Source organism: Cheilinus undulatus, linkage group 5 (assembly GCF_018320785.1).
Source record: "Cheilinus undulatus linkage group 5, ASM1832078v1, whole genome shotgun sequence".
NCBI lineage: Eukaryota > Metazoa > Chordata > Actinopteri > Labriformes > Labridae > Cheilinus > Cheilinus undulatus.
In genome coordinates this window covers 43,310,594-43,326,672 of record NC_054869.1, presented here as the reverse complement: position 1 = coordinate 43,326,672, position 16,079 = coordinate 43,310,594, and the positions used below count along the sequence as shown (strand labels likewise).

Below are 16,079 nucleotides of genomic sequence, written 5' to 3'. Positions count from 1 at the left end.
CAACTAAACCTAGATTAAACAGACTCGAATGAATGGAGTTGAATTAACTCAGTTTTATCAATTTTAGCAGCTGCACAAAAGAAATTTGCCTAGATTCCACATATGTTTTATGAGTTGACTCAACTTATTTTTAAGTAATTCCAAATTAGAGGCATATTTGCTCAATTTAAGTACATTGCAAAACAAGATGAATATATCATAGGTTATTGCTTACCATAAAATATCAAATAGTACTCATTGATAAAGGTTTCTTTACGTTACCATTTCACCTAAGGTGGACTAACTTGTGATCATTTGCAGCAATGAGTGTCAGTGTTCCACCAAACCAGTCGGTTAAGTTTCACCAATGTCAATGTGCCATCCAACATTCATTGACATTAACAACAATAACATTACCCCCTGTAGGCGGGACGCCTTTAATTGAGACACAATTAAAATCAACTAGCCTGAACACATTTTTAAGTTTACTTCTGCATAATTAAAATCACTTTAGTTTAACACAATTTTTACGTCGTTTTAACACATTTCACTTATTTGAACACAGTTTTATTATGTTACTTTTGCACAATTAAAATCTACTCATTTGAAATGGAGACAGCACATTTTGAAATTAGTCAAAAAATATAAAAAGGATTGAATTACACATTTAAATCAATAAAACAAACATAATTATACTTTACAAATACTAAGGGTCAAAATCAGTTTTTTCAGTGTAGCTCAAACGGACATCTGCTTTGAAAAATCTTTTCTGAAAAGACGTGGCTCAAGTGGGGTAGAAACCTACCATAGGTAATGTTTCTACATCATAAACTCTATATAAAAGGTAGAATGTTACCGCCTCTAACTGACTTTACCATTCAGAGACAACTCCCATCCTCTCCTGCCTGAACCTGCACTGCTTTGGCTCTGAGAGCTCTGGCTTTAGTAACGCCGGTGCTGGAGCAAACGACCCAAACAGGTAGTGCTCAGGACCACCACAGTCCGCCACCACTCCAAAGCCTGCTTTAGGGGACTCTGGAGGGGGAACATCCTCCACCTCTAAAGATCGCTCTGAGGCAGCAGTGCTGTGGGACTCTGTGTCATTTACTGGCAAGGGGAGTCACTAGCTGGGTTTCCATTACAGTTTTTCACAAAATAAAAGCGATATTCCTTAAATTTCGATTAAGTACAATTGTGCTTTTGCGTTTCCATTGAAGGGAGTTTAGGGCATAGGCCTTGCAATCCTCGTAAAATCTCGTCTCGCATGAATCCGCTGCAGGGAAGCTTGACGCTCAAAACCTGTTGCGTGTTGGTATGGTTTTTGTTACATCTATGGCGGTTGCCTTGATAATTTTGAACAAAAGACGAAGGCAACGGATGGTAGTTCAGAGGTAAAGTCTGTATGTATGGCAAAAGCCACGCGTAAGGGTAGAAGTATGATGTTAAGAAAAGTCTCGTCTCTTCTTCTATGCGTACCGCGCCATGTTCCCACGGAGTGACTGATCACGTGACACCGTACGTCATGTCCCGTAACTTGCAAATGCGGAAAAAGTGTTTCCATTGCACTTTTGTGATTTATTTCTATATCAAAACACCTGAAAAACCTCCTCATGAAAGCGTAAAACTTTTTAGTGATATTTTAGGTTTTTTTTTTTTTTTCGAAATTCAGGTGTCTCCATCACCAGTTTTTTACTGCGCTATTTCAATTTTGCGCATTTCCAAGTGTAATGGAAACCCAGCTAGAGTCACTTCCTCTTTATCCGGAAAATCTGTCCTTAAAAAAAACAACAACAACAAAAAAAACTTTGTGTATTTTTTGAAATCTTGAAGTGTGCAGAGTTAGCTCTGAGCTGGGGGTTCACTTGCACTTTAAATAAGAAATGAAGATGTTTGAGCCTATTTAAAATGGTTTGATTTTCATTGTGAGTGATGTTTTTTAAAAATGTATCCAGTTTGATAACATTGAAGCTGAGAAGTTTCCTAAGGGGTGTGATGGAGGTGAATAACAAGTTTTTTTGTTTGTTTGTTTTGTGTTTGTTGTTGTTGATGTTTGCCAGAAGGCTTCAGACTGTTTCATTCCAACTCCCTAGCTACTATAAAATTGATTTAACTGAACTCCAGGGGATTTTCAGTAACTTGGACATTTTTTTTATCCACCCTCTGACTTAAACATTCCAATAACCTTTTCTCTGAGTTACTTGGGGGGGGGGGGGTATTTTGTCTTTATGGTGTAATGGTAGCCAGGAATACTGATTTACTAATGACTGAACCTTCCAGACACAGATGTCTTTATACTACAGTCTCTTGAGACACATTTGCTGCACTCAGGTGATTGCTATTTCACTAACTGTGGGACTATTAGCACCATTGGATGGACCTGTGTTGAATTAGGCCAGTCACTTTTTTTACTTTACACGTTTTTACCTCCACCAATGAGGTTATGTGATTGGGTTTGTTTGTTTGTTAGTAACATAACTCAAAAAGTTGTGGACGAATTTTGATGAAATTTTCAGGAAATGTCAGAAATGGCACAAGGAAGAACTGATTAGATTTTGGGAGTGATACGGATCACCATCTGGATCCAGGAATTTTTTAAAGGATTCTGTACTATTGGGAGATAGGGCTAATGGCAGAGGTCTGCGCTGTTACCACTTTACACCAGGAGATGGTGGACATGAGTAACTTCAATCCCAGCAGCATTTTTTGGTGTGCTTCTATTCAAAGTTTTGGAGTTTATAGAGTTTGAAAGACGCACGCCCGGTCGAGGAGACGAGTTAGAGCCTAACAGAAAGAAAGACAGCGAACTGTAGTGAGAATACTCACAATGCTGGGAGGAATAGAGGAATATTCACCCTCTGCCATGACTTTCAGTCGTCCGGTGAGACCATGGATCCGCCATGACAGTCCACTCGTAGTGCAGCCAATGCTTTGCCTTACCGTGTCTCCACCCCACCAGGGAGGGAGTAATCAGTGAATTAGATTTTGGTAGTGATCTGGATCACCGTCTGAATCCAGGAATGTTTTTAAAGGATTCTTCACTATTGGGAGATAGGGCTGACGGCGGAGGTCTGCGCTCTGTGAGTGCTTTTCAAGTTGTTTAATTGACTTTACTTTGTTGAAATCTGTTTTTACTTTGACATTAAGCTGTTTTTAAATTTTTTTTGTCAAAAAAGCTATTTTATCTTGACTATGATTGGTTTATAAAATCAATAAAATGGTAAGACACCCAACATCCTTTCTACAATCATGGTACTTGTGTGCTTTCTGGAGGTGTCCAGGTTAAGGCCATAAATGCATTTACAAATCACTTCAGCTGTTAACACATTTTCTCTTATACTCTGGATTTTTCTGTGAAAATTCAAAGTCTACAAGTCTGTGAGGAAATCAGAGCTCCCTACGTTTTCTGAAGTCTAACGCAGGGATGAATAATGATGATAAAGTTGCACCTGAGCTATCTCAGAGAACACTTGGAGGCAACAGGCAGAGGCACCGCAGCTCTGATCCATTAACGCTCTGCCTGCTCGCTCTTTTATGGAGAAATGGAAAGATCTGTCGTGTTTTCCCTCTGAATAATTCCCCATTACACAAGTGAAGGCTTCCAGCGTCTGAACAACAGGCCTACACCGGTTTAATTTTCCATTGAAGACAATAGGCCTCGCTAATTGATTTTAATGGCTCTCTCTGCGACGCTGCACCCCTGATGACTTGGAGAGAGGTCTTTAAGATTATTATTATTAGTATAATTGCCATTACCCCCACACTTTCCCTTTGCGAGAGGGAGACAGAGAAAGAATATCTCTGCCCTTAAGCTGAACAAATAATTATTAGAGACAGGAAACAAACAGACGACCGTCCCTCACACATACACACCTTAGACTAGACCCCCTCCTGGCCACCCTCATTCCCTCCTCCGCCCTCTTCTGCAGCGTGCCGCTTGTAATTTATGCAAAATTAATTGATACATCTTTTATAATTGATGTGCTGTAAACTTAATGAGTAATTTATGTAATTAGTCAATTAAGGATAATTCCAGCATATGTTCCGTATGCCCAGAAGGTGTGCTTTACAACTAGTTATTTGTCCAGGAGTTTGGCGCTGCCGTAGACTACCTAATTAATTTTGTTATGCAGATCAGCCACGGTGTCTATTTAACGGCCCCCTTTGTGAAAACAGATTTAATATTGATCTTTCCCGGGCGTTTAAAGAGGATGCTTTTTACCCGCGTTGGCCTCGGAGGGCCTCGGAGTTTCCAAACTCATTTTTCAGACGCGGGGAAAAAAACAATAAAAAACACAGAAACGGCCGCCTTTACGCACACGTAATGTTCGCTTTTTGTCAAGAGGAGAGGCAATAAAAAGTGATTTCCTTGTAATTCTATGATGTCTTTAAAATATGCTCTCCGTCGACACAGCTGACCTTTTGAGTGCAGCTTGAAGGGCTGAGACATAACGGGAGAGATCCAGCGGCTAATTAATTGACACAGTTTTGAATATTCATAGCGAATACAGCGAGCTTGCCCTTAATTACATTGTTGGACTTCTCTCCTAGGAGGCTAAATCACGGAAGGCTTAATTATTGTAATGTATTCGGGGGCCCACTGGGGGCACCGGGGAAGACAGGAGCCGTCAAGGACCCAGTCATGACACCTGGCTGCAGAAGTGAAAAAAAAATATGGAGGAAGGGAAGAGAAGGGAGCAGCTTTTGTTGTTCTCTGCTGAGCAGGATTCAGAGCAGGGGAGGAAGTTTGTTTACATCCTTGTAGGATTCACCGGAGAGTGTTTGAACAGACAGACAGCCGCCGGACTCCCCTCTCAGCAATTAATCAACAACAGTGCCTCTCTCCTTCGCTCTCTTTGTGTGTGTGCGGAGCATGTGCAGAGCACACTGGTGATGGTGCGCAAAGGAAGACATGATTTATTGTTTGCAAAGTCTGAAAGTGCACTCGAGCAAGTTTAACAAAGAGATAGTATTTATATTCTAATCTGTACTGTTTATTTACTACTCATTTAACACTTCCAGGATCACATTCATTTCAAATCATTATAAAATGATGAGTTTTACAAAATTAAAAGCACTCTAACATCACACTAACTGCTTGTGTTAACTTTGGAATTCAAAAAAGCTATTTCAGCTCTATTTTTCTGAGCTAAAGCTACAATATGTAGAACTCCTGCACTAAATTATAATGTGACCACTCTCATGTTATGCAAATTTTGAAATTGAAGTCTTACAGAATCTTAAATATTTCCTATAGTTTTCAAAGACTGAGAAATTCTTAAAAGGAACCCTGCATGATCAGATGAGTTCATCTTGTTGGACAGATATTTGTATCTCTCATATGTATGTTAAACAGAAAAAGCTCACTAGATATCTGCATTTTGAGTAATTTGAGTTTATAAACTCACCAGGAGGCCGCCATGTTTTGGTCCACACTGATAGTGTGATGTCACAGTTCCTCAGCGCTCCTCGCCATTGCTGTGCAGTAACCTCTGTGTCAGACTGGCAGTCAGTGTTAGGGCTGCATCTCAGAAACACACCGTGTCTCATGCATGGAGAATTTTAACACTTGAGGTCTATTTTTTTGCCTTGCACCATGAGCGGTTATCTACGGTGGCCGAGAGGTCTCACACGAATGCAAATTCAAAACGCTGACAACATGCAGAGTGATTTGAGGAGTTTACTTAATGCTAAAAATGTTGGGATGCAGGTAGTCTAGTGGTTTAAGGTGTGCCCGATGTACGCGGTTGGCCTGGGTTCGAATCTGGCCTGTGGCACTTTCCCGCATGTCTCTCCCCAACTCTCTCGTCCTGTTTCCAATTCTATCTACGGTCATTAAAGGCATAAGAGCCCAAAAATAAATCTTAAATAACTAAAAATGTAATGTAAAAGGTAAAATTTTGCCACCAGAGGGCACTCAACCAAAACAATAACACTATGTGAACCAACTTCCCCCAGCTCTGCTGTTTACTTCTAGTTTTGAATCAAGGCCTCCCTTAAATAAACACAGTGCCTTTTAATTTCTGTTTTCATTCAGAAATTCCTCACGATAAGGGAGAAACGCAACGATAAAAGCACTTCCTGGTCCCTGCGGAAGCAACTTGGGATGTGGGCTCTAGCTTCACTTTCAGCACAAATGTGCACCCCCAGGTCGCTTCCACAGGATCCAGGAAGTGCTTGAATCAGTGCATTTCTCCCTCATTATGAGAAGCTTATAAAACAGAACACTGGTTTTCTGTTAAATAAATACGCCTGATGAGGTGCTGTGTTTTATAGGAAAGAGACCTCAATTCAAAACTGGAAGTACATAGCAGAACTGGGCAGCGCTGGTCTGATTCATCATGTAGTGTTAGTGTTTTGATTTGGAGCCCCCTGGTGGCAGTTTTACCGAGGTTATAATCGTTTGGGATTTTTTATTTATTCATTTACTTTTTTGATCGACAGGGTTTGTTGGTTTGTTAGTTAGTTTGTTTGTTAGCAACATAACTCAAAAAGTTATGGACGGATTTTCATTAAATTTTCAGAAAATGTCAAAAATGGCATAAGGAGGAACTGATTAGATTTTGGGACTGATCCAGATCACCGACTGGATCCAGGAATTTTATAAAGGATTATGTACTATTGGAGGATAGGGCTAATAGCGGAGGTCTGGGCTCTCCGAGTTCTTTTCTAGTTTTTATTTTGTTTTCATTTTCTGTGTTCAATTTCAGCTTAGTTTAATTAGTTTTTTCTTCTGGTTTGTTAGTTTAGTTTTTGTTTTGCAAAAATGCTTTGTTTTAATCTTTTTTAAAATTATTTTTAGTGTTGTTTTTTTCTCGGACACATGCCAGGGCTGAGTGAACACCATACATTTTCAAAAACATATTCAAACAGCTTACTCTTCACTTATTTTACTCATTTATTTAGAGAAGATGTTTGAATACAACTCCAGACATGTGAAGTGTTCACCAATCAGTTTAGGCCATCGAAGGTGTAGGTGTCTTCCAGTTTGGTTGTGTCAAAGACTAAAACTAAGGATATTTTTTCTCTGTTTTTAATTATATCTTAGTTTTGTAAGCGCACTATACAGTTTTAGTTAGTGTTCTTTTTTTCTGGTAAATCTTAGTTTTTATTTAGTTTCAGTTAACCAAAATGATTTTTGGATATTAGATTTAGTTATTTGGTTAGTTTTAGTTAACTATAATAACCGTGTTTTTACCTACTGTGTGTTTAACAGAACACACTTTTAGTTTTAAGTAAACTGTACTAGATCAATGCTTGTCGTCAGACTTTCCCCAGCATGCCCTTGGGCATTCTCACATTAAAGTCAGAGGAAACTGTGTTTACATGTCTTCTGATGATGCAAACTGTAATCCCTGATATGTTAATGGAGCCGAAAATATTAGAAACAACTGTTTACCTGCATTATTTCTAGTACTCACAAAAACCTAGTATTTATTAAGTAGCAGGTATTTAGCTGTAAAGTCATATCAACTCAATTTTGCTAGTGCATTTATGTTGGATTAACCTCATTTTTTAAGGTAATGTACACTGTGGAAACTTTCCTGCACTTAAAGATTATGTTTGAATCAAACTTATTACAGTTCATATTTTTCATTTAAGCTAATGTTTCTTACTCCCTGCCATTTTCTTGAACGTACCGTCACCAGCTGAAGTGTTTACACGTGACAATAACTAAAGCCAGCCCTGGCTGTGGACACCCAAAAATCACAGCACACAGTAGCACCTGCAGTCTGGATGACATTAACAGGTCTCTCACTTCTTCAAAAGATAGACCGTCTCTGGCTGTAACCATGAACCCTTACATGCATTCAAACAGGGCCTTCCACATTAGTTTCAGTATCAACTTAAATGAAGTAAGTTCATATTCAAAATGTTTCTTTGCAGCTTAAAACTAGTCACATAACTGTGAAGAAATCACTCATTTATTTCAGGTTTGGTTGTTGTGTCCGATTTGTGACAAAGTTTTTGTATTCTGAAAGTTTAACTGAAGTATTCAAAGCAGTAAATCTCATAAGACTGCACATAAATGAATGGTTACTTTTATAATTTATGTCACTATTCAAACTCAGCACATCGTCATATTCCAACATTTCTCTACACTAAAAAAAATGTTACATAAGATCAACTTAAAAAAACAAAACAAAACAAAAACGCTAATTTGTAACAAATAATATTTTTACTTTAAGGTCAGAGAGAAAACATTTTTTAAAATATACACTATACACACTACAAACGTGTAATTTTACACTCTTACTTGAAAATTTTGGAACAACTTCAAAAAACTGACTCCAATTGGAAACAAGCAAATGAATCAAATTCTTTCAACTCAACTTATCAAATTGTAAGAAGGTAACTTGAGTTGTAACTTGTTAACCTGGGTTAAATAAAGGTTTTGAATGCTTACCTTGGTATTAGAAAAGATTATTGAAGCTCACGCAGGTTTCTTCCTTCATGGCGTGCTGAAGTGATGTGACTGCAGACAGTGAAACTGGACAGAGAGCGATTTGGTGTGATGTTACAGAGCCACGTGACATGGAGACCAGTGGTGAAAAAAACATTGAAGTCAAACTGAAGTTTTAACTTGTCTCAGTGGGGAGCATCATTTGCTTTCAGACAAAATAAACTAAATATATTTCAAGCAGAAACTATGGTTCTCAGTCAGGGGAACTTAAAAACACAATTTAAATGAATGACACTGATGTTTCACTTTTTTCACTGTAGGACGGGTAAAATGAAGCAAAATAAGAATAGATGCTCACTAGTGGTGACATGTCTGCTCTTCTGGCACTACTCAGACATTGTGGTTTATTCATGGCATTTGAGGCAGTTCAGTGTAGTTCATTGTTTCAGTATGTCTATCAGGATCTACCTGGCAATCATTAGCTCTGACATTCTGGAGCTTTTGATGGGCTTGGACCTTGCTGATGGGGCAGGAGTTCTCCCCAGAGACTTCTCTGGATAATCTAATTCTATTTTGATTCTATTTTGTTCACTCTTGGCCCCCTATTATGTTCAAAACACAAGTCAGCCATTTCAAACATAAACCTTATACTTCATAAACACTTCAGTTCAATTTTCTTGCCCCTTTGATCACCACTACTCCCCCTTGGAACATTTTGTATTTACGTGTTTGCCTTGCAAACGTCTTTGTTTCTGTAAAGGAAACCTAAATTTACTCATTTAATTCAAATGTATCAGAACTAACATGCCAGATACTTCCAGCATGATCATTGTATCTGAAATACCAGTGCTGATATGGAAAAATCCAGAAAAACAATATGAAATTATTTCTTTAATATTCTTTAAAATTCCATTATACAAAAGTCTCTCTGAGTTTAGTGAAGACGGGACTAAACTCAGAGGTGTAAACATTTATTCAGATTACTGTCAATGAGTCATTTTTATGTGTGTGTGTTTAAAAACAGTATTTAATTTCATTTACGTTTATTTTTTTCAGGGCAGTATTGCACTTCACTATATTTTTACAAAGCTTCTATTACTGAGTTAAAACTTAACACTAACAGTCAAAACCGAGATGTCCAAGCACTCTGTCAATGACATGAAACTGACCAGTAAATACACATAATGGCCAGGAGCAGAAATGATAGGATGATTTAACATTTTACTGAAAAACAGCTGTAACATTTCACTTTATTATGAAAGTGAACCTTTGCCTAAAAAGCTCATTGGAGATTCATTTTCTCTTGTTATAGCTCATTAAGGAAAGATCAGATTTTACTGCACAGCCCCCTTAGGTATCGAAAAAAGGTACTCAATACTTCAACCAAGATTTATAGATCAGTCTTGTACTTCTTCTTCTTATATCAATTTTAACCAAAGTAACTGCACTTCTACATCAGTGTGATAGACTTGTGTTCTTTTCCACCTCTGACTAAGCGACCCTAAAACAAGAGAAGACCCCTAGAGTTTAACATGGCATAAGCCGTATGCCACATGTTACTGCTGGATACATTTTCAGAAAAATAAAAATCAAATCCAGCAAGACTTTCAGTATACAACCCCAAATCTAAAAAAAATGGGGTGCTGTTTAAAATGTTAATACAAACAGAAGGCAATGATTTTCAAATCCCAGTTCATGAAAAATAAAAGCTCATTTTGCATTTGATGGCAGAAACACATCTCAAAAAGGTAGGCATGGGTCAACAAAAATAAGGAGTAGGAATGAAAAACAGGTAGAGGAGCATTTTGCAACTAGTTAGGTAGACGGGCAACAGGTCAGTAACATAACTGGGTATAAAAGGAGCATTTTAGAGAGGCAGGGTCTCTCTCTGAAGTAAAGATGGTTAAAAAATAACATCTAAAATTTGTGGAACAATTTCAGAAAAATATTCCTCAACATAAAGTTGCAAAGACTTATCCCAACATCTGCAGTTTATAATGTCATCAAAAGGTTCAGTGGAGAAATCTCAGTGAGCAAGGGAAAAGGCGGAAGGTCAGTACTGGATGTCCCTGATCTCTGAGCTTTCAGGTGGCACTGCATTAAAAACAATCATGACTCTGTTCTAGAAATGACTGCATGAGCTCAGGAACACTTCCAGAAATCAGTGTCTGTCAGCACAGTTCACTCTGCTGTCCAAAACAGCGAGTTAAAGCTGTATCATACAAAGAGGAAGCCATATGTGAACACCATCTAGAAATGCTGCTGTGTTCTCAGGGCCAAAGCTCATTTAAAATGGACTGAGGCAGAATGGAAAACTGTTCTGTGGTCAGATGAATCACAATTTGAAATTCTTTTTCTGAAACCATCGATGCCATGTCCTGTGGACTAAAGAGGAGTGTGACCATCCCGCTTGTTTGAGAAGTATAAACAAAATTGGGCTGAGGAAGTTTTATGTAAACCTAAATTAAGAACTTATAATCTGGTTAAAAGAGTTTATAGTCCAGAGCTTTATGTTACTCTAAACCTAACCAGGGCTTAGAGATCTGTCTGTGCTCAGCTCAGATGTGGCATCCTTCCTCTTGCCCTGCAGGTCTCTTGCTGCACCTGAGGAGGAGCGAACGTGTGTGTTGTGTGATTTGGGTGAAGTTGAAAATGAAATGCACTCACAATCTAAGATGTCAGCTTTTCTGTAAAATGCCTGCAGAGTGTCCTAATTTGTTTTCTATGTCTGGTGAAGAAAGACTCACATTTTTGTTTACACACAGTGTTTCAACTTGCACAATTTGTGCTGAATGCTTTTCAACAGCGTAAGAGGACGCTTTATATTTGACTAAAGCTGCTGTCTAATAAGGAGTGTAAGGTCTAATTGCTAATGAGCAACATTTTGTTAACACTTGATTTGTTCCTGTCTGATATGTACTGTGATGCGTTGCTCTCGTCTTTGCTTGATTGCTCTTATTTGTTTTGTATTTCAGTGTGTTGTAAGCCCGTGAGGGCTGGGCACCTCTTTTGGAGTATGGCACGATAAAATAATAATAAATAAAACTAAAACTAAAAAACTAAAACAGTTATCAGTTCCAAAGCCTGCATCTCTGATGGGATGGGATTACATTAGTGCCTAAGGCACTAACAATGATGAAAGTATGGAGAGGTTTTAGAGCCATACATGCTTCCATCCAGACATCTCCTCCAGGGAAGGCCTTGCATATTTCTGCAACATAATGCTAAACCACATAATGACGGCATGGCTTCACAGTAGAAGAGTCCAGGTGATGAAGTGGCCTTCCTGTCCAAACCCTTCACCAGCAGAAAACAGTGGAGGCCTCATCATTCGGAAAAGAAGCTCCAGGGCTGTTGAGTGCATTGAATCCTTCATCAGAAAAGAATGAGACAACATTACTCTCCCAAAACTCCAGCAGCTGGGCTCCTCACGTCCCAGACTGTCGTTAAAAGAAGAGGTGAAGCTACACAGTAGTAAACATGGCCTTGTCCCTACTTTACTGAGATGTGTTGCTGCCATTAAATTCAAAATGATTTAATATTTTTCATGAACTGGTTAAATGTCTCAATTTCAACATCTGGTATGTTGTTTGTGTTTTATCATGAATAAAATATGAGTTTATGAGATTTGGAAATCATTGCATTTTGTTTTTATTTACATTTCCCACAGTGTACCAACTTTTTTGGAAATGGCGACAACACTGTGAAGGAGCTGCCTTTTAGCTGTTTCATATGGATTACAATAAAGATTATTCTTTTGTGTTGTATGCTTTGGTCCAGAGGTGAAAGGTCAGGATTAGGAGCAGTGATGGGATCTGTTTAAAGAGAGCCTTTAAATACAGAGAAGACAACTTAGAATACAAAAATCACTCCCTGCGTACTTTACGCAGAACTCTTTGATTGGCAAACAGCAGATTAGAAGCAAACGCACAAAGCACCACCCACCCCTCATTTTTATTCATCTTTTTTTTTTAACTCCATCTCTCTCACACGCGCACACACCCGCTCCTCTCCCCTGACGTGTCCCCTCCTAAGTGTCTGGATAATAGATAATGGAGGCAGCGGCCTGCGGGGGTCTTACAAAAACGGCGCTCAGCGAGTGGGAGCATCGCACAAGAGGAGAGCAGAGGAGCACACACCAGCAAACACAGACACGGAGAAACAAACTGGCCCCTCACAACCTTCAACCAACGCGGAAAGTGACAACTTTTACGCACAGAGACCGGCTTTTACGCACGGCGCCAAGAGCAGACGCAGAGAGGGGGAAAGTCTTCAAAAGGAACTTTCTTGGGATGAAGGAGCCTCTCAAGGATCTTACGTGACTTCGGCAGGCCTGGGATACGTTTTGAGCAGTTTTGAGCAGATTTTAAACTGATGGCTCAGAAGTTTGGAGCAGATCCGTCAGATGCAGACTGATGTGAAGACGATCAAGTTTAACAGTGAGAGCAAACTTTAAAGGCTGTTTTATTTGAAGAAATTTAACCTTAAGAAGACCAATAAGCCATGCCTCGTCCTGGGAAGAACTCCTACAGCGACCAGAAGCCTCCATACTCCTACATCTCACTGACAGCGATGGCTATCCAGAACTCAGCCGAGAAGATGCTGCCCCTGAGTGACATTTACAAGTTCATCATGGACCGTTTCCCCTATTATCGAGAGAACACGCAGCGGTGGCAGAACTCCCTGAGACACAACCTGTCCTTCAACGACTGCTTCATAAAGATCCCCCGGCGGCCTGATCAGCCAGGGAAGGGCAGCTTCTGGGCTCTGCACCCAGACTGTGGAGACATGTTTGAGAACGGCAGCTTCCTAAGGAGACGGAAGCGCTTCAAGGTGCTGCGCGCGGAGCACATGGCCTGCAAGAGCTCCCCGATGATGCACTACTTCCACCATCACCACCACCACCACCACCCGGGCGGGAAGCTGGGCGCAGCATCCGCCCATCATGACCACTCAGCCGGGCAGGCCAGCAGCGTGGGTCGGCTGCCTCACTTTCAGGGTTACGGGGGGATAACGTGCGCACAGCCCGGCGGGTTCAAGCACCCATTCGCGATAGAGAACATCATAGGACGGGACTATAAGGGTGTGATGGCCAGCGGGCTCCCCCTCACCTCTGTCATGCACCACCTGGGCTATCCGGTGCCGCCACAGCTCAGCAGCGTGGTCAACTCCATGTGGCCTCACGTAGGGGTGCTGTCAGAGTCCATGGGGGGCGTGCCCGTGCCCGCATCCTCCGAGTACGCGCCATTCAGCGTGTCCACAAAGGGCCTCTACCATAACGCAAACGGGCAGACCCTCCCAGCGGTCCCCGTGCCAATTAAACCCACCCCATCCTTGGGACCCGTGCCCGGCTTGACGGGGCTGCAGACCGGCCCGGCTCAGCTGTGCTCCCCGGCCTCAGTGATGGAGAAAAGTGACCTGCTGGAGGGGAAAGGAAACCCTCTTCACCCGGCTCTCCTGCTGTCATAACCGGGTAAATGATTACGGGTTATTTTTTTTAAATAACGCGAACAAAAAGGACTTTTTCTGTTGCATAAAATCAGACTGAATGCGCCTATATTAGCAACATTATAGTTTAATGAAGTGCAGCTGTAGGAGAGTTGTATAAAGCCAGGTAACATTGTACCGTGTCATGATTTAATGTGGATTAAAATCAGATTTTATTTGCACAGTTTGTAAGGGCATCTACCACTCTAGGGCTGGGCAATGTGGACCAAAAACACACCTCAATATTTCTCAGCTGAATGCTGATGCACGATAAACATCTTAGTTTTTTTTTCTGTAAAAAAACAGAAAGAGAAACTTTAAAATGTTTCTTGGCAACCTGTTTGTTATAACGGCAACAAAAATAGCCACTCAATATTGGACAAATTTTTGTTTTTAACGATCTCCTGCACATGGTCTAAATTGTGCAAAAGCATTGGCAACATTTCGGTAAAGTAAGGTCGTCACAACTTTCCCATACTCTTGAATAACGTGTTTCAAAATGTTAAAATCTCCATTTACTGAAGGATCAGTGGTCTCAAAAAGTACATTAACTTGTGATCCTCAGTCACATTTTTAACAAAAACAAACAAAAAAAAAGAGATGGCACTGTCTAATTTGCGCAAATATGTTGGCAACAATTTGAAAAGAGGGCAGAACAGATGCCTTCCACCTACTTTTCCAAATGTTTCGGACAAATTTGTGCAATCCAGTCATCATGCAGGAGTGTTAATTTTGTTGACTAATTATTTTTATTATAGTTTTTGTTAATAGCCTTTTTTCCCCTGATGAAAACTAGACAGTAACTAATAAAAACAAGTACACATAGACAAAAACTAAAATGAAATTAAGTGACATTTTAGTCAACAAATAAAAACGAGACGAAAATGTTTGACGGAGACTTTATCCAATCAGACCAATTATCCAATTTCATCATGTAGAAAGTAGGGGCAAGTTAGGCATATGTCCAATCACAGCTACTTTGGCTGTGTAGAAAGGTGGGATGAGATACGAGGGACATCCAATCACAACTGCTTTTGCTGCGTGGTGGCGGGGTAAGTTGGGGAGAGATCCAATCAGTCGACTAAATTTACTGTAAATTTCATCGACTACAATGTTGGGAAGTTTTGTCAACTAAAACTGGACTAAAATTAAAACAATTTAGATGACTAAATTATGACTAAAACTAAAAGATATTTTTGGCAAAAGACTATAAAACTAAATTAAAAAGTGCTGTCAAAATGAACACTGTCGTGCGGGAGTTAACCTGCAATTTATGATGATTAAAACCAGACAATTATCCAAATAAGGCGTTATAGATGTTCATTTATGTTGGCGTTGCATCAAACAGGTATCATCATTCAGTTAAAAATTATCATTACCCATTTGTTGACAGTAGTTCTTACTGTCAACAATCTTTTTTAAAAAAAAATCTGCATCAACATAAACTACTGATATAAACAACACTGTCTTCTAATATATCGAATTTAAAAAAACATCGATGCATCTTAAAAATCCAACATCTTGCCCAGCCCTAGACTCACTGCAATGTGGCACTGACAAATACAATCAAACACGAAGAGAAGCTAAACCCAAAGAAAGCTTTCATTTAGGAGATCAAATGTCCCAAATTCATTTAAAATACGACCTAGCAGCTCGACTGATTTCAGCTCCCATCTTTATTTTTTATTTGTCTCTTCGGCAGCTCGATCAGCTTCAGACAAACGGGCCTACTTGTTTTTAAAATCAGGCCTGCTGCACTTTTTTTGTGTGTAACTTTGCGGTGCATTGAAAATGTAATGCTTGTATTAAAATGCTATTTATCTGAGGATATTTATAAAGAACTTAAAACGCAATCTGCTTTGGTGTTTTTCTTTTTTGAATAGTTTTATTTATATTTACTAGAGGGATCAGTGTTTACACGCCACAGCTGAATTCAAGCATTTCACTGGACTGGATTGTGCAAAACTAGAAAGATAGGTGAAAACCAGCACTGCTGCAATATTTTTATGATCAAATAATGCATATGAAATTATTTTACACTAACAGTGATGCAATCTTTTATTTCCTACTCAAATCACAGCCGTAAATAGGAAATAACACCCAAGTTAAAGTGCATTCTTGACTGAAATTGCTACATCAAATGCAGTTTTGATAAATCTGATTTATTTTATATTACCAGCCCTTTGCAGGAGATCTGTAAGTTAAACTGTCT

At 39.5% G+C, this 16,079-nt stretch overlaps 1 protein-coding gene across 1 annotated transcript; it reads left to right on the top strand.

The window, feature by feature from the left end:
• Positions 1-12,883: 12,883 nt before the first annotated feature.
• foxb2 (forkhead box B2) lies at positions 12,884-13,849 on the top strand. Its single transcript, XM_041788436.1, has one exon. It carries the CDS (start codon positions 12,884-12,886, stop codon positions 13,847-13,849), a length of 966 nt encoding a protein of 321 aa, XP_041644370.1.
• The last annotated feature ends 2,230 nt before the right edge of the window (positions 13,850-16,079 follow it).